Raw genomic sequence first — 18,668 nt, 5'->3', positions numbered from 1 at the left:
CTAGATTACTAAACTGGGGGAAATGGACCTTTTTTAAAAGTTGAAAACACTTGCCTTTTATTTTTGTTTTTATTTGTTTAGTTAGATTTGAATGAAAAGAGCTGAATAAGAAGTGCAGAAGTTCTAGATCAGAGCTAGGGAAATGGACCATTTTAAAACTAGGAAAGAAATTCTTTGTTTAGTTGGGTATGAAGGGAAGAACAAAGCTGTGAAGAAGTGCAGAAGTGTTAGATGAGGGAAAAGGACCCTTTCAATTGATTTTGCTTCTTGACTTCTACATCTCTGTATACAATTACAGGATACAAGAGAACTCCACTTTCCAGTAACCATTCGAGATGTTGAGGCTCTTTAGTGTGAATCCCTGAGCACTGAGGTTAAATAAGCAAAAATGTGGATGTACATATATTAAGTCCAAGATTGTTGTTTTTTGGAGTAGTCTCTTTTGTCCAAAGTATGGAGACCTTGGAGCTGGATTATATAAATTTGAGTGAGGGGCTGTTTGTGTTTTACTAGTCCAGCAAAACATATATATGTGTGTGTGTGTGTTTGTGTGTGTGTGTGTGTGTGTGTGTGTGTGTGTCTGTGTGTGTGTGTGTGTGTGTGTGTGTGTGTGTGTGTGTGTGTGTGTGTGTGTGTATAAATATATATATATGGGAACACTTCACATAATCGAATTACTGAAATCTCGAATGTCATATGGTCGAGACTATATGATCGAGATTTCAGTAAATCGAAGATGTGTAGTGTGTAAAAATAAGAGTTTACTTACCTTAATACATTGCGTGCACACAGAGGCAAGGATTCTTGTACGCTCTGTGTGTACGTAATGTTTTTTTTTTTTTTTTTGCGGTGTTGACAGGAAATGAGAAATCTCCCATTTTGCGGTTCCACATACAGCGCAAGACGGGAGATTTCCCATTTCCCCACTGTAGCGCGATCTTGGAGTTGGCATATTTCAGTAGGGGGTGTGGGGGGCACAGCCCCCCACATGGGGGTGGTGCAGGGGGGCCCCTTGCAAAAGCAAAGTTTGTCTTTATTTTTTATTTTCGCTTCAGAAGTTCGAGTTTACGAAACTCGATCTTTTGCTTACAGTTATTTGCAGTTCGAGATTTTGTAAATTCGAGCTTCTGAAGTGAATCCATATATATATATATATATATATATATATATATATATATATATATATATATATATATACATTTGTGGCACACAGTTTTAGAATTTTTTGCACTGAAAAATTCCTCAACAAAGGCTTTATTGTCTGAAATGTCAAGTTTGTTATGCATTGTGATATGTGTTTAAATCAAAATACATTTTAGTTTTAATAAAACTGATATATATTCAAAAATAGATATACACTCATACACCCATATATATATATATATATATATATATATATATATATATGTGTGTGTGTGTGTGTGTGTGTGTGTGTGTGTGTGTGAAGAGAGTGAGAGAGAAACTAACAAATGCTGATACTGCAAGGTTTACCCATTATTAGCATGGTTTGGTCATAATTTTGAGGCCTGAGTGATCAAACATATCCAGCTGTGAGTCAATATTGCATCACCCATTCACATAGGAGTATATTATTATTGTTATGCAATGGCATTATTTAATTTTTGTTTTACTTTTTCAAATAATATTATTGCATAATGGAAAAACAACAGTGTCAATGATGAAGCAGCAACAAAAACTAATAAAAAACAAACCATCAGTCTGACCAAACAATGAAGGAAACCACCAGCAACCAGCGAAAAAACACAGTTTAATATCACTTTTATCTCAAAAGACTTCTTCAGAATGAAATAAAATGCACACAGCAACATCCCCTTATATATCAAATAAAAATAATTACCTAATAAAACAATCAATTACTTAAAGTGCACTAGCAAAAGGAATACAGTCATTTAAAGGCACACATCTAATAACATAATATAGACAGTTCATTTTAAAATCTTCAGTCTTCTATTCTTCAGAAAACATTTAATATTCACTGAGTCATTAATACCAGGTGTTTTGTCTCTCCATATATAGATATAGCTTAAATCTATATATACATCTATATCCTGCTCCGCCTCACCTCTACACTGAATGGGCACAAATACTACCTTCCCAAGCTAATTAGCTAATATCAGTGACAGGGACCTTCCATGTACTTTTGTCCTTTCTGACAGCAGCCTTTTTATGATTTTTTTTACAGGTTAGATCTTTTCATAATGTAATACATGTATCTTATGCAAGTAGGAGGAACTTGAATACCACCCCAGTCTCTGCCTTTGTATGCAACACCTTGACTAGTTTTTTATAACAATTCTGTGCAAGTTATTACACAGAAAAATACTGAATATATATATATATATATATATATATATATATATATATATATATACATATATATATATATATATATATATAAAATCTAGAGAGAGAGAGAGAGATGTGTGTGTGTATCTATCTCCAGGATACCAAGGAGGCTTGTTGATTTAAGTCCTACCTAGTAAACTGAGAAATCTCTGTTTTTGACTGATTTATCATATCTGTGTCCTCTAACATAAATGAAAGTGTAGGCTTGTTTCTATGAGTGGCAAAAGGAAATCAGAATGATCTTTCGCTATCATATCCTAGTGATCAGAAAAGAGGCAGTAGTCAAACCTTGCCTAAACGGTGATATTACTATTTCTGATTAAGTCAAGAATATATCAGTTCACATAAAAAACCCTTCTGGGTAGAAAATGCTGCATTTGTTTCCATCTAGATTTTTTTTTATTTTTCAAATGTCATGTAAGTGCAATAAACCTATAAAGTGCTTTTCAAGTCTCCTCATTAAACCTCATGGCTACCACTTAAGTGATAAAATGTGGTCTATAATTAAAAGAGAAAAACAAGTCAGAATAAAAATTAATACCATAATTGATCATGCTGACTTGAAAAAGACAGATTTAGTGATTATTAGTCTCAACAATAAAAGTGTCTGATTTATAAAACTGAAATTATTTCTTTAATGTTATTGAAACGTTTAGATTTATTTCTACCTTCATTTTTAAATATTATTAGATTAAAATGTATATTCTTTGATGTATGCTGAACTTACATCCCTTTAATTTGAAAGAATTAAAATTACTAAAGGTGCAAAGAAATGGGCTGCCTTCTCTTGACTTTGTTGCATATTTTATCAATAGAAACTCTTGTTAATGCCATTAGACAAAATATTTAAAAAGGGATAATCTAATATTAATGAATGTAAATGATTGTTGTCACTAATTTGAAATTTAATTCAAATAAAACAAAACAAATAATCTAGTGATCAAATTAAAGGGGTAGACATTTTAAAACAAAATAATTATAATTGATCTTGCAAAGAATTAAAATGTATGTAGTACATTGAGCACGGAGATTATGCTCTGATTTTCTGAAAAAGGCAAATTAGTTAAGCTCTACTGTAATGCGAGACCTGATCTTAATAAATGTTAAGCACCTTAAGCACCCTCTCTTTAACTTTTTAAGGTTGGGTTTCACAGTAGGCAGTCAAATCAGCCAGTCCTGGCCAGCCAGTGACAGCAACATAATAAAAAACACAAAATCCTCTATATTATAAACCTGCTGTCCATATTGGTGATGTGTCTCTGACTTCCTGTTATATTTAGAAAGTGGCTAGAATAACAGGATATTTGTTCATGTGCATTTTCTGAAGAATGCAAAGTCTGAATCTCAAATGTACATTAAAGGTTATAAACTGATATGTACAGGGCCTAAAATGATTATATTCTGGTATGAGGAAGTTTACTTATTTCAGTGGCTTTTTCCCTTCTCATATTTTGCAGACTTCAAGGAGACAGCATGATAGAAATACAAGAGGATGCCCTGCAGCTGTTGCAGTCACCAGAACAAGCTGTTCCTGATACAGCATGTAAGTAATCTGATGAAGACATTTTCCTGTAAAGAAATGTTGCTGTGTTACTTAAATGCTACATTTTTGAGGTAAACTAAAGACAAGTTTCTTTTCTCTCTGAAGCTATCTTCTGAAGCAGACCACTGCTTATGGGAAATGCATCAAAACAAATGTACTGGTAGTATTCAAAAGCAGCTGCACATTATTAAACCATAAATAGCTGTCAGACTGTGATCCCATAGTTACTTTATGTTCTTGCAGTTTACAACATAGAAGTTGCATCATCCCTGACAGGACTTGGTCACTGTTCTTAGATTCTGTTTGGTAACAACAACCTAATAATCAAATCTAGACTATCCTGTGTTCTGAACTGGTGATATTTAGCTGCTAGTGATTTTTTTTACTTCTACTAGTTCTGTTTTTGCTTATTTTTTTATAATACATTCTACTTAATGCAGAAGTCAGTAATTCATTTTAATCAGTGGATTTTGTTTATTATTAATTCTTCAAGTTGCGTTTTCATTCTGCAGTTGGTGCTAAACACTTGTGTAAATTTTAATAGTTTTAATAGACTGGAATTATCAGCCATTTCAACAAGATATTGATGTTGTGTTTTTCATTTATACAGTCTCTGACATTTTAATTGTTTTCTTGTGTTTGTGCCCTTTTATTCATTGTTGACTTAAATAAAGCAGCTTAAATATCCATAAACGGTAGTGTGTTGAATGTACTGCATATCAGATCGTACCTATTCCATAAGTTATACTGCCCTGTGTTCATTGTGCCATTGCACAGGCTCTGGCAATCTCTGATGACAGACACAGTGCTGGGTCCATTACAAAACTGAGTAGATCTGAGAATGCTCTGCCTTTGAATTTTGATGCTGCATTTTGACACATGATAGAGTTATTGGGAATTTCTACCCATCTGAGTGGGGTCTCTTCTATTCTTGCTTCTTCCATTCTGTTGTGCTTGATGGCATGTTCAAATGAGCAAGATGTGTGAATTCTACTAACGAACCTTATCCTTCATCTCCTCAGCGTGCTACTCTTCTTGGATTAGCAGTGTCTGAGTCTGATGTTAGTAAGCACATTTTGGTATATTTCCTTTACCAGATATCATACGTACATTCTTGCCTGACTCTGCTGTGGCTTCATATTGTACTGCTTACTTCAGCAGATCTTGACTTATTTATCCTGCTTGTGTATTTATTTGTTTATTATTAATTTCTTGTGGAGCATATGATAATGTGAGATACTGCATGACAGATCTGGGTGACTTACATGATGTAAAGCTTTACACTGGAGCTTGTTGACAGATAATACACAAAACTGAATGGTAGCTAAACACTTTTGTTACCTATGATCTTTCCTTAAACGTTCATATAACCTTTCTTATGTTCTTGGTAATCATTCCATTTTATTAATCAAGAAGTGTTGTTTCTTAGGTGGCTAGTATAAGAAATGATTGACGCTGCCATTTTCATTCATTCCTCATCTAAAACCTCTGATCTGATTTCTTCACATCCAAAGGCTAAAACCAAGGATCTGATAACATCTTGTTTCCCATCTCCTTTCCTGGAGAGATGCCACCACTCCAGGACTTCTTCCAGGGCTTTATCTTCTCGATCTTCAAGAAGTTTGACCAAAGCAGATGTGGATAGGATGATGAGGAAATTTCTCAAGAGACAAATTCAAATGGGGGTTCTCCCAGCTCCTACCCCATTGGGTCCGCAGACTTTTGTTAGAACTACCTGTTGTGTTCTGGTCTTGCGTCACTAGGTGGAGATAGAGGATGCAGGAAGAAAGAGAAGTGAGGTCATAATATGTAGAAAAGTGTATAGGCTTCCTGTTGTTGCTTTGGATGGTCAAATCAAGGAAATATTTTAATGCTGAACTTGGAGTCTGTCTGTATTAATCTTCTGGCAATTTAACAATTTGACGACGAGGTACTTAGTTGTTTCTGCTTATTTACAATGGCTGTTGCTGCTACTCCTTTTCAACCACCATTTTTGCCATGCCCAGGTGAACCAGCTATACCGTTTGACATGTGGGTGAAAATGTTTAATAACTACATGCTGATTGTTAATGCATCAGGATGTGAATGGCCGGAAACATGCCAAAAGGCACTTCTCTTTCACTGTCTGGGAACAGAAGGTCCAAGACTGTTTTACACGCTTCTGAACCAAGGTATGTCACTGGAGGACACCATTAGGGATTTATGTGCTCATTTTGCTCCACTGAAGAATGTTGCTGCCGAGCGGTATGCTTTTAGAAAATTTGCTTGGACTGCTCATGAAATTATTTCTCAGTATGTGGCCATATTAAGAGACTTAGCAGTTAAATGTGAGTTTGATATTAAACTGGATGAAATGTTACATGATCAGTTGGTGGAACGTGTCTATTCATTGTATATGTGAACGATTACTTTTAGAACCCAACTTGACTTTGGATAAACCTATTACAATTGCTACTCAAATTGAAGCTGCAGGTGAGCAGGCAAAGTTTATTTCGAGTGATAGTCCAGTGCTGGTACAGACTTTACATACTCAACCTGTCTCTGCTGCTGGTCACCACTGCCACAGGCCTTCTTCCAAGTCCTTGTCTTTTTCACAGCCTTCAACTGCTACACCTTCTGCAGCCTCCGACTGGTCATTTCGCACATGTTTGCTGTTCCTTGCAAATATGCCATGTGCAGGAAGTTGCCTTACCTGAGCTACATATCCTTTACTAAGTGACCATTCATCATCTGAGAGAATCCATTGCAGTGTCACAATGAAAACTTCAACTGCTACCGCACTTGTGGATCTCATTGTAGATTCTGGCTCACCAGTATCCATTTTGCTTAAATGTATATATGATGCACACTTTCAAGGGGAACCTTTATTGCCACCTTCGGTTAAGTTAGTATCTTATTCCTATGCTCCACTTCCTGTACTTGGCTGCTTACCAGTTACTGTGTCCTTAGATGATGTTACATGCTCAACATTTGTTTTCATTGTGGAGTCTGGAACTGCTTTGTTGGGTATAGATTTAATAAAGGGTCTACATTTGTGCTTTAATGGCAGTACTGTCTTACCATGTGCTACCACGAACTTGGTTCCTGTCATGCGTCTTTCTACTGCTGCATTACCTCCTCTGATCCTGGGTTGTGCAAAAGCCTTCATACACAAAGTTAGACTGTTGGATTCTGTTACTCTAGTACGACAAAATTTACATCGCTTACCTCTGTCAGTTTGTCAGGATGTAAGTGTAGAGCTCAATCTTCTTCTTCAAGGTGGGATTATTGAAAGAACTGATGCTTCTCCCTGGGTCTCACCCATTGTGGTGGTTCAAAAGAGGACTGGTGGCATTCACCTATGCATTGATTTGAGAGAACATAATAAAGCTATCATTACAGACAGCTTTCCTCTTCCTCACATTGATGAAATGCTATCCTTGCTGAAAGGAGCAACAGTGTTCTCTGCCATTGATTTAGAAAGTGCATACTTTCAGCTTTTGCTTCATGAAGATAGCTGTGACTTGACTGCCTTTCTTATTCATGACGGCTTGTTACGGTTTTGCTGGGTTCCATACAGGTTAGCATCTGCTCCATCTGCTTTTCAAAAGATGCTTGCTGCAATTTTGCAGGGGTTGCCAAATGCTGCATACTTCTTAGATGATATAATTTTGTGGGGATGAACACAGGCTGACCATGACTGGACAGTTCAGGTGGTTTTTAAGCTCATAAAAGATGCAGGATTATGGCTTAATGAGTCAAAATGTAATTTCAGTTAGGCCATGTGTTTTCTGGGCCATAATGTTAAAGCACGAGGGGCTCAGCCTGATCAGGAGCACCTTGAGGCTTTTTTCCATGCCCCACCTCCCACCAGTGTTTCCAAACCACACTCCTTCCTTGGACTTGCATCTTGGTATAATACGTTTATTCCACACTTTGTCACCATTGTTGAACCTCTAGGTGCCTGCCTCCACCAAAATATGCTATTTTCATGATGAAGCTCAGTGCAGTTTTCTATCAGTGAAAGAGTGGTTGATTGACAGTCCAGCGTTGGCTTTATTTGAACTTGGTTTGCCTCCTGTAGTTTCTACTGATGCATCCGATTATGGGCTTGGAGTTCCCTCGCTCAAGTTCACCCTGACCATACAGAATGGACTGCTGCCTAGGAAATATTCTACAGTTGAAAAAGAGGTTCTTGGATGTGTGTGGGCTGTTGTAAAATGGAGAACTTGCTTGTGGGGTCATAAATTTACTCTCTGTACTGATCAACAAACATTGACCATGCTACTGTCCTCAAAAGAGTCTGATCAGATAGGCATGTGGAGTGCACATTGGGCAGTGTCACTGCTGTCTTTCAACTATACTGTTGCTTATCATCCTGGGTCACAGAATTACATTGCTGATTGTCTGTCTCGCTTGTCCTTGCCTGCTACTGCTGAAGACATTACTGAATCTGATCCTGAGTTTGTGGCAATGTTGTCTACTGCTTTAACTGCCCTGTCACCTGGTGAATTTGCCTTTGCCTCCTGAAGTCAATTGTCTGCTCTGTGAACACAGCTTACCAGTGATTGGCCTTCTTCTCTTAACGCAGTGGACACAAACATGCATCCATATTTCTGATTATGAGATGAACTCAGTGCACAAGATGAGTTTGTGTTCTGTGGCACTCATCTCATTGCTCCTGTTTCCCTGTGCCACACTTTGGTGGTGCTTGCTCATGAAGGCCACCAAGGTGTGGTGAAAACCAAAACAGCAGCTGCTTGATCTATACAAGTGGCCAGGTATGGATGACATAGTTGCAACTCAAGTTAAAAATTGTTAACTCTACCAATCTTCTGACAAGACTGTCACTGCTTCAGTGGCACCTTTACAACCTGTTCCATTTCCATCAAAACCTTGGCAAAAGAAGACCGTAGATGTAGTGGGCTCATTTGAAACAGCTATCTGGAATTATCATTATACCCTAACCCTTACTGATTATCACAGCAAGTGGCCAGAAGTTGCCTTCATTGCCTCTGTCACTACCCAAAATGTTATAGATTTCCTCACTTCAGTTTTTAGCCAATTCAGACATCCGCGTACCATGGTCTCAGATAATGGTATCAATTTACCTCTGCAGATTTTTCAGCATTTCTGGCAGACAGAGATATAAAACACACATATATACTTCAGTATACCACCCAGCTGCAAATGGTGACATTGAAAGATTTCATTGTGTTCTCAAAGGTTGCATGCAATCTGCTATCTTACAAGTGAAACCCTGGAAAACGGTTGTCTCAGAATTTCTTCAGGCATACCGTGCAACACCATATGCTACTACAGGAGTTTCCTCTTTTGAATTGCTTCTTGGCTGGAAAACGCATCTGTGTGACCCATTCAGGTTGTCCTTCATCAATGCTCCTTTTGTTTGGCCCCAAGGTTAAAACCACAGTATCCAGGTGTGAGCAGGATGGTCAGACCCTGTCTGGAGTGGGAGTACATTTCTTGATTCCTCAAAGAACCTTCTATAGGAATTAATGAGGCAGTCAAAAATGTGGTTAAGAAAGTCCCATGATCCTCTCATGATCTGCATGGAGATAATTCCCCCAGGGACAGAGGGGGTAACTCTAATGTAAGATGCTGCCACGCTGAGAGGAGGCCCACAGAACAAAGAATCTAAGGATACTTCCTCTGGTAGATCTTACCAGTGCTACTGAAAGGAGACCCAATTGTCCACTTCTGTAGGTAGTTGGGGGTTGTTTATCCCTGCACCAAATAGCATGGCTAGAGATTACAAAAGATACATGGGTGCAGAGGATTATTTCCAGAGGTTATATAGTACCCTTTTCTACCCCACACCCTTTAAAGTAAACAGAATTGATGTCAGAGGAATGCAGCAGTGCTAGAAGTAAAAAAGCTGCTAGAAAAAACAGTCATCCAAGAGGTCCCCCTGACCAGTGCCCGAAACCTACTCAAGATTCTTTGTAGTGCTGATTCAAACAGGAGACTGAAGACCAATTTTGGATCTCAGCAATCTGAACAAATAAGTCCAATACACGAAGTTCTGGATGGTCACAATTCAGTCCATTTTGCCTTCCCTTCACAAGGATGACTGGATGTGTTCAGCAGATCTTCAGGATGCATACCATCGCATAAAAATGAACAGATGATCTAGAAGATGCCTAGGCTTCTGTCTGGGAGCCAGTCTTTACCAATTCAGAGGTCTACCCTTTGGTCTCACCACAGCCCCTGGGTGTTCACAAATGCATGGCAGTAGTGGCAGCTCATAACTGCTTTGACCAGGCATCATCTGAGCGCTGCATTATGTACTCCAGTTATGCTCCCACCTGGGAATTAACATCAATCACTGCAAATCTCATCTAGAACCAACTCAAATGTTAGAGTTTATTGAAGCTTTGTTCGACACAGTATCTGTGACAGTTTCTCTGCCCTTATCAAGGGTACAAACCATATGATTCCATGTCAGAAAGACCATTCAAAGTTACTGTCTTTCAGCCCAACTGATTCTTCAAGCTTTAGGGTTGATGTCTGCTGTGATAGTTTTAGTTTCATTAACAAGATAGCACATTGGAATTCTTCAGTGGTCCCTAGCAACTCAGTGGTCCATTCCCCATCAACCCTTATCCACCCAAATCAAGATAACTCAGGCTTGAAAAAATTACCTCATTTGGTGGATTTACTCTGATCAGCTAAAGCAAAGTTACCCCTTCACTTTCCATCAGCCCAAAGCCATAGTTACCATGGATGTTTCCCAGATTGGGTGGTGGGGCACTTCTTGGGAAAGACGGTCCAAGGCACATGGTCCCCCAAAGAGACCAATGTATATATTAATGTCCTAGAAATGTGAGCTGTCCTTCTAACATTGCAGGCCTTTCAGGACATTCTTCCCTCTGGGACCATTGCGATCCAGATAAACATGTCAGTGGTTTGGTACATCAACAAAGGAGGAACCACGTCTTAGCCCTATGTTGAGAAACCTTGAGAGTGTGGCGATGGGCAATCTCATGCACATTATGGGGAAATTCAGAATGATAGCAGACAAGGTAAGCAGGTCCATTCTATTTTCTCACAAGTGGTCACTTAATATGAAAGTAGCGGAAAAGATATTCCATCAGTGGAGCCAACCTTTCTGTGGCCTCTTTGAATCTCCCCACAACAACAAATGCAGCAGATTCTTTGCCCTGGTCCTCCCCCAGCAGGGGAATCACCAGGAGACACTCTTCTCCATGACTGGTCACCCAGTCTACTCAACACATCTTCCCCTGTCCCTCTAATCCCTAAATTCCTTCATAAAGCATCTCAATTGAAGAGCACAGTAATCCTCATTGCTCCTTATTGGTCTCTTCAAATTTGGTCCCCCTTTCTTTGGCCTCATCTGCTTTATCCTCTTTGGATTCTGCAACCAACTCCAGACCTTCTGTCTCATCTAATAAACATCTTACGCCTAAAATTAACCACATGGTTTCTCCACTTCTTTTAATAGCAAGACAGCCCAGGGTCTCTTCTCCTGCTCTCCACATTATTTTATCCTTCCACAAACGTCTACAAGAAAAATATACAGAAATAAATGGAAAATGTTTGTTATTTTCAACTGTTAAAGTGCAACTAGCCAGCATTTTTAACTTTCACATTGGGGTAAACAATTCTTCTTTAGCCTCTTTCCAACTTTGCAAGGCATTTATAAGAGGAACCTTTCTTCTTAGACCCCCTTTTAAAGATCTAGCTCCACAGTGGGATTTAAATTTAGTTGTGTAATCTTTGACCCAATCTCGCTTTGAATCATCAGCCAAATGTGATTTAAAGTTTCTAACATGGAAGACTATATTTTTAGTGACCATTACATCTGCAAAGAGAGTATCAGAACTTCAAGCCCTTTTTTCTAAACCTCCTGATTTAATTTTTCATAAGGATAAGATAACTTTATGAACTAACCCATCCTCCTTTCCTAAGGTGGTGTCAGAATCCAGTAATAATCAAACTATCAGTCTTCCAGTTTTTCTTCTAATTTTTTCAAACAAAGGAGAATATATGCTATACTTGTTGGATGTTCACAGACAGTTATACCTTTACTTACATAGGACAAAAATGTTTAGGAAATCAGATCAGTTATTTGAATCTTTCTCATATTAAAAGTTGAGTAAATCATTTACCAAGGTGACCTTAGCTAAATGGTTAACCAATTGTATTGCATGTGTTTACCAAAAAGTAGTTCTGACTTTGCCAAAACCTTTAAAAGCTCATTCTAGCAGGTCTATGGCAACCTCTTCTGTGTTTTTATCCAGATCTTCCTTAGATTATATTTGTGTAGCTGCAACTTGTGATAACTGTCATACCTCTATTGCTCATTACAAATTGGATCTGTTCTCTAGGGGAAGAGCAGCCTTCAGTTCAGCAGTGTTCAGGAATATCCTTCCTTAGAGTCCTCCTGGGATTGAGGTTGCTGAGTACTCTGTCCTAACAGTTGAGGAATGAATGAAAATAACAGCATCAGACAAATAAGAGTTGCATTCACAATAACATTCCATCTGTGTTGTCCATTTTCATTCTTCCGCAACTTCCCTTCCACCAACTCCTACCAATTTGACTTCTGGAAGGATTAGAAGATGCTAGAGGAACCAATTTTCCTTAGATTGAGTTCCAGATACTGATATTTGCTCTTCTCATATTTGGTAAAAGTCAGCAAAAAAGAAGGCGACTGATGTATAAACAGCCTCAGAATCACCAATAAGTGTTTCCCCACTCATACAGCGTAAAACTGATTTATTGCAGCAAAGCACGAAAAAAATCCAGTAATAACGTTGTAATTAACTGCATAAGGTTAAGCGCTTTCACCCAAACCACTTTGGGCTTCTTCAGAACATTTTAAAAACAATGAAAAAAGCTTATATACACTTTTTGTTGCCAAAAACTTTGAAACAGTTAAAGAAACAGTATCCGATAGTATATACCAGCAAATTAATCAACCCTCCAAATCCATGCATAAAAAAACATGAATTTAATTTATCCTAACTGTAAAGTCTAAACTGATGAAAATTTCATAATAAAAATAGAACTGTTCAATCATAAATTGTCAACCTTATAAATTACTATATATAAATAAAAATTTGTATAAATAAAATATGTATGATTAAAATTAATATACTATGTAAACACTGTATATTTAATTAAATCTAGAAATGACATAAATAATAAATCACCTAACTATACTCTGCAATTGATACAAAATGTATTAATAAATAAGTATATGATTCCTATGTGACATATCTTGAAACTAATAATTAAAATGTACATCTATTTACACATACTAAAAATATGACTCATTTAAATAATAACCACATGGCCTGCTATAATGAATAGTTGTATTGTATGTTATAACCCTCTTTCTCACTAGAACTATCTTTGTGATGTTAAATATGAAGTACCTTATTAGTGCAACATTTCCAAAAATGGGCTTACATGGGATATGATCATTGAGACCGTGGGGGGGGGGTGTAGTTGCATCCAAATATATCTGCCACCATACTTCCTTGTAACTCAACAAGGTTTTGTGATCACCTCCCCTAGGGTCCGTGTTGATTATTTCTAAAATGGCACATTTAACTTGATGTAATTCTCCTTTCTTCTCAATATGTCTATATAGTGCATTTGTGGTGTCTTTTCTTCTTATATTATATGTATGATCATAAATCCACTTTTCAAAACTTATTTCTGTCTTACCTATGTAAAAACTGGTGCATGCACTACACTATGCCATGTACACAAGCATTTTTCTATTACAGTTTCCTTACTTGAATCTAACTAATGTCTTAGATCCATTGTCTAAAATAATTTTATCAATTTCCAATATGTAAAAGCATTGATTGCATGCACCACATTTCTTACTATGTGTTGTAAATCCTTTCTTAATGGTCTTTGCCCCTTCAGAATGTTGTTCTAAATATTTCTTAATGTTCCGTCCCATTTTGTAAATAAAATTAGGTTTAGTACCCATGATGTTTACAATGTAGAATCACCTGTTATCAGATACCAATATTTATGTAATATATTCATCACTTCCTTGGCTGCTAAGTTATACTGTATGATGAAAGATCTTTGATATAAGCCTGTCACAGTATTATTAGTGTTATATCCAAAATTCTGACATGATTTAATCCCTATCCCAGCTCCTAATAGAGGCTTGTATTTAATACCCCACTCCTGATTAACATATTGTACAAAATTTTGCATCATATGTTGGGGATAGCCTCTTTGTTGAAATAACTCTGTTATAAATTTCAATTCCTCTAACGTTGTTGTATTCAGATGTCATCTGTGCAGCTCGAATGCACTGTCTTTTAAATATGTTATATTTAACTTTATCTGGATGACAACTACTTTATTCCAAATATTCATTGGAGAAAGTACTTTTCCGATATATTTTGGATTTTAATCTTTCTTCCTGAAGGTAAATATAAGTATCAAGGTAGGAAAAACCTTCATAACTGTGTGTGTAAATGAATTTTAAATATTCACTACTGTTATTGAGAAATTGTATGGAAGCCTGAAATTTCTCCATGTTGTCTCCCCATAATATATAAATATTGTCCAGACATCTGGAATAATGTTTAATACACTTGAAATGTTCACTGGGGAACAATTGGGAATCTTCCCAATCAAGCATGACCAGGTTGGCAAATATGGGAGCACAAGATGCTCCCATAGCTACCCCCCGGTCTGCTTGAAATGCTCCCCCTCAAAATAAATGTAGTTGTCAAGTACAATGGACATAAACTCCAAAATTAAACTTACTTCATCCAAACTGAAATTGGTATGTTTAGTAATAATGTTGCTGAAAGCTTCTAACCCTGCTTGTTTAGGGATGCATGATAAGAGATCAATTACATCTATAGTAACAAACATAACTCCTTCTTTCCATGAATCAACAGTATATATACTTAAAAACTCCCATGAGTCTTTCACCATGTGGGATACTGAGTTGTATATGTGTTTTAACCTAATGTCAATAAACTTACCTAAAGGGAAAATTTTAGATTTACTTCCTGACACGATGGGTCTAAATGGGTGGTCAGAGGTGTCCTTATGTAGTTTAGGTATGCCTACCAAAGTGGCAAGTCTAGGTTGTTTTACCTTTAAATAATTGTAGGTATTACTGGTTTTTCTACCATCAATGAAAAATTCTTCCAAATATGAATCTTTTCTTTGGTAGGCTATATTGATCTCATTAATAGACACTGGTTCATAATTGCCTGAATAGTAGAGAATATGATACATCTTTTTAGTGTATTCAGTACTGTCATAAATGACCACCCCTCCCCCTTTGTCAGGCTTTATCACCCTAATGTTATTATCCCTTTCTAAATCTTTTAATGTCTTCCCTTCATCCTTAATTAGGTTGCTAATAAATATAGTCTTTCTGAATTTATTGTACATCTGATATATTTCCCTTGTCACTATTTTCTCATACGTGTCCACTGTGGGGTGACTGAGAGGGATGTATGTGCTATTTTTCCTTAACATATCAACAGTATTTCCGTTATTGTTTGTATGAGTCTGATGTTTGTCTTTAAACAATACAGCTAGATTGACCCTCCTAATGTATTTTTTGAACTCACATAAACAGTCAACAAGGTCAAAATTGGGACTGGGTATATATTTCATACACTTTGTTAATAAATCGACATGTGTATGATGTATAATTATATTAGAATAGTTGTAAATATTAAAATTATTGTATGTATAAACTGGTTCTGTAATCACAGTATCTCTAACCTGCTTGTTATTGTCTTGTGCTTCTATCACTGTTTGTTCTTCCACCAATACTTCTGCTTGGTTCTTGTATTTGGGTGGTAGTGTTGTTGTTGAGCTCTGTTCTGAAATGGTTGTCCCTGAGCTGAATCGTCCCTCTGAAAATGTTGTTCCCTATAATAGTGTGACCTATCCTGAAAATTCCTTTCTACCTGTGTTTGGTTGTATATCTTGTTATCATACTTAATTTTTCCTTTTTCCTTAAACCAAATGTAAGCTGAATCCTTCCTGTATTGATCAACATCTCTTTGTATTTTTTTAGACTTTCTATCACAGGTACTACGTATCCATTTTTCAGCTATGTGAAATTGTTTAGTGTATAATCTTTCCCATTCGGAAAATAACAGCTCATTGATTATTTTAGTATTAAGATTATCAGTTTCCTGTACTAAATTGCACAACTTCTCATCATTATATTTTATAAGTAGTCTCATAAAATTTAAACCACATTCATTAAAAAATTGATTAAATTCACTAATACCATTATTAGTTAATACTAAGCCCATAGGTTGTTTAAAGAACCTTAATCCCATTGGGGCTATTTTCATATCAATACATTTGAGTAAATAAGCATTGTCAGCTTTCAATCCATTTATGCTCTTTAGTTTTTTACCCAACAAATAAGTCAGACTTTTTAAACTCCCAACATTACCCATGTTGGGAGAATTGATATTTTGATTATGTTTAGTACTATCAAAATTACAGTTTGTAGTCAAAGATTGATTAAATTGAATGTTATTACTTATTGCACCAACTCTTTCTGAACGATTGACAGAATGAGTATTGGTGAAAACAGTACCTTTATTGTGCTGTGTTGTACTACCAGTGACTGAAGAATACGTTTTTAATGGTAGTACTCTTTTTGGCTTAGCACCAGTTCGTTTAACCTCTTCTTCCACGTCATAAATCGAAAAATCAAAAGTAAAATCCAATAGGTTGATCTTGCTACTATTCAAGGGTTCGGTGATATCCAAGTTTGGTGATTTATTATTTATGTCATTTCTAGATTTAATTAAATATACAGTGTTTACATAGTATATTAATTTTAATCATACATATTTTATTTATACACATTTTTATTTATATATAGTAATTTATAAGGTTGGCAATTTATGGTTGAACAGTTCTATACTTATGATGAAATTTTCATCAGTTTAGACTTTACAGTTAGGATAAATTAAATTCATGTTTTTTTATGCACGGATTTGGAGGGTTGATTAATTTGCTGGTATATACTGTCAGATACTGTTTCTTTAACTGTTTCAAAGTTTTTGGTGCCAAAGAGTGTATATAAGCTTTTTTCATTGTTTTTAAAATGTTCTGAAAAACGCCCAAAGTGGTTTTAGTGAAAGCGCTTAACCTTATGTAGTTAATTGCAACGTTATTATTGGAATTTTTTTCGTGCTTTGCTGCAATAAATCAGTTTTACGCTGTACGAGTGGTGAAACACTTATTGGTGATTCTGCGGCTGTTTATACATCAGTCACCTTCTTTTTTGTATTTCATTCAGTTATTATTTCCCAGCCATGGATATCATCAGTGTCACACCACCAAAGGAAACTGCAGACGAGAAGGAGAACCTTTCCAGTCTACGTGAGGTGATTGTGTCATTCAAGGGCGAAATAAGTAACTATTTGAGATGGTACACAATTTACATAGCAATGGTCGTGCTATGAATCCATCTCTTTTACCTAAAGTTTCAGATAGTCTTAATACTAATGATACTAACACTGGCTCTGTTAGAAAGGACACATCTGTTTGTGATGTTTGGTCATCTGGTGAGAGCAAGCTAGTATGTAGTACCAATTCTAAGAACAGAGAGCATATCGCTTCACTAGGGAAGAGAGATACGGACAATGGCAGTTTTCTTTTACCCAATGGACAAGGCACTTGCCACAGATGCAGTCCGAAGGAGACAGGCAATGTATTGGATATTACTGAACCCTTGAATAGTAGCAAGATGAACCTATCGGATTTTATTTTTGATTTTTCGATTTATGACGTGGAAGAAGAAGCTAAATGAACTGGTGCCAAGCCGAAAAGAGTACTACCATTAAAAATGTATTCTTCAGTTACTGGTAGTACAACACAACACAATAAAGGTACTGTTTTCACCAATACTAATTCTGTCAATCGTTCAGAAAGAGTTGGTACAGCAAGTAAAGACATTCAATTTAATCAATTTTTGACTACAAACTGTAATTTTGATAGTACTAAGTAAAATCAAAATATCAATTCTCCTAGCATGGGTAATGTTGGGAGTTTAAAAAGTATGATTTATTTGTTGAGTAAAAAACTAAAGAGCATAAATGGATTGAAAGCTGACAATGCTTATTTATTCAAATGTATTGATATGAAAATAGTCCCAATGGGATTAAGGTTATTTAAACAACCTATGGGCTTAGTATTAACTAATAATGGTATTAGTGAATTTAACAATTTTTTTAATGAATGTAATTTTATGAGGCTGCTTATAAAATATAATGATGAGAAGTTGTGCAATTTGTTACAGGAAACTGATAATTTTAATACTAAAATAATCAATGAGCTGTTATTTTCCGAATGGGAAAGATTATACACTAAACAATTTCATATAGCTGAAAAATGGATACGTAGTACCTGTGATAGAAAGTCTAAAAAAATACAAAGAGATGTTGATCAATACAGGAAGGATTCACCTTACATATGATAAAGTATGACAACAAGATATACAACCAAACACAGATAGAAAGGAATTTTCAGGATAGGTCACACTATTATAGGGAACAAAAATTTCAGAGGGACGATTCAGCTCAAGGACAACCATTTCAGAACAGAGCTCAACAACAACACTACCACCCAAATACAAGAACCAAGCAGAAGTATTGGTGGAAGAACAAATAGTGGTAGAAGCACAATACAATAACAAGCAGGTTAGAGATATTGTGATTACAGATAAAGTTTATGCATACAATAATTTTAATATTTACAACTA

General features: G+C 36.2%; 1 protein-coding gene across 1 annotated transcript in view; it reads left to right on the top strand.

Annotated features, from left to right (window-relative positions):
• Positions 1 to 18,668, top strand: part of CCHR3.PART1H8orf34 (chromosome chr3.part1 C8orf34 homolog) — a 3,081,413-nt gene that overhangs the window by 2,067,343 nt on the left and 995,402 nt on the right. Inside the window, exon 9 of the mRNA XM_044067160.1 lies at positions 3,825 to 3,910. Within this exon, the coding sequence (XP_043923095.1) occupies positions 3,825 to 3,910 (86 nt within the window). The remainder of the gene's footprint in view (positions 1 to 3,824; positions 3,911 to 18,668) is intronic.

Source organism: Protopterus annectens, chromosome 3.part1 (assembly GCF_019279795.1).
Source record: "Protopterus annectens isolate FY-2018-M chromosome 3.part1, PAN1.0, whole genome shotgun sequence".
NCBI classification, from domain to species: Eukaryota; Metazoa; Chordata; order Ceratodontiformes; family Protopteridae; genus Protopterus; species Protopterus annectens.
Note: the sequence above shows the minus strand (reverse complement) of the source record. Positions and strands in the feature narration are given on the sequence as shown.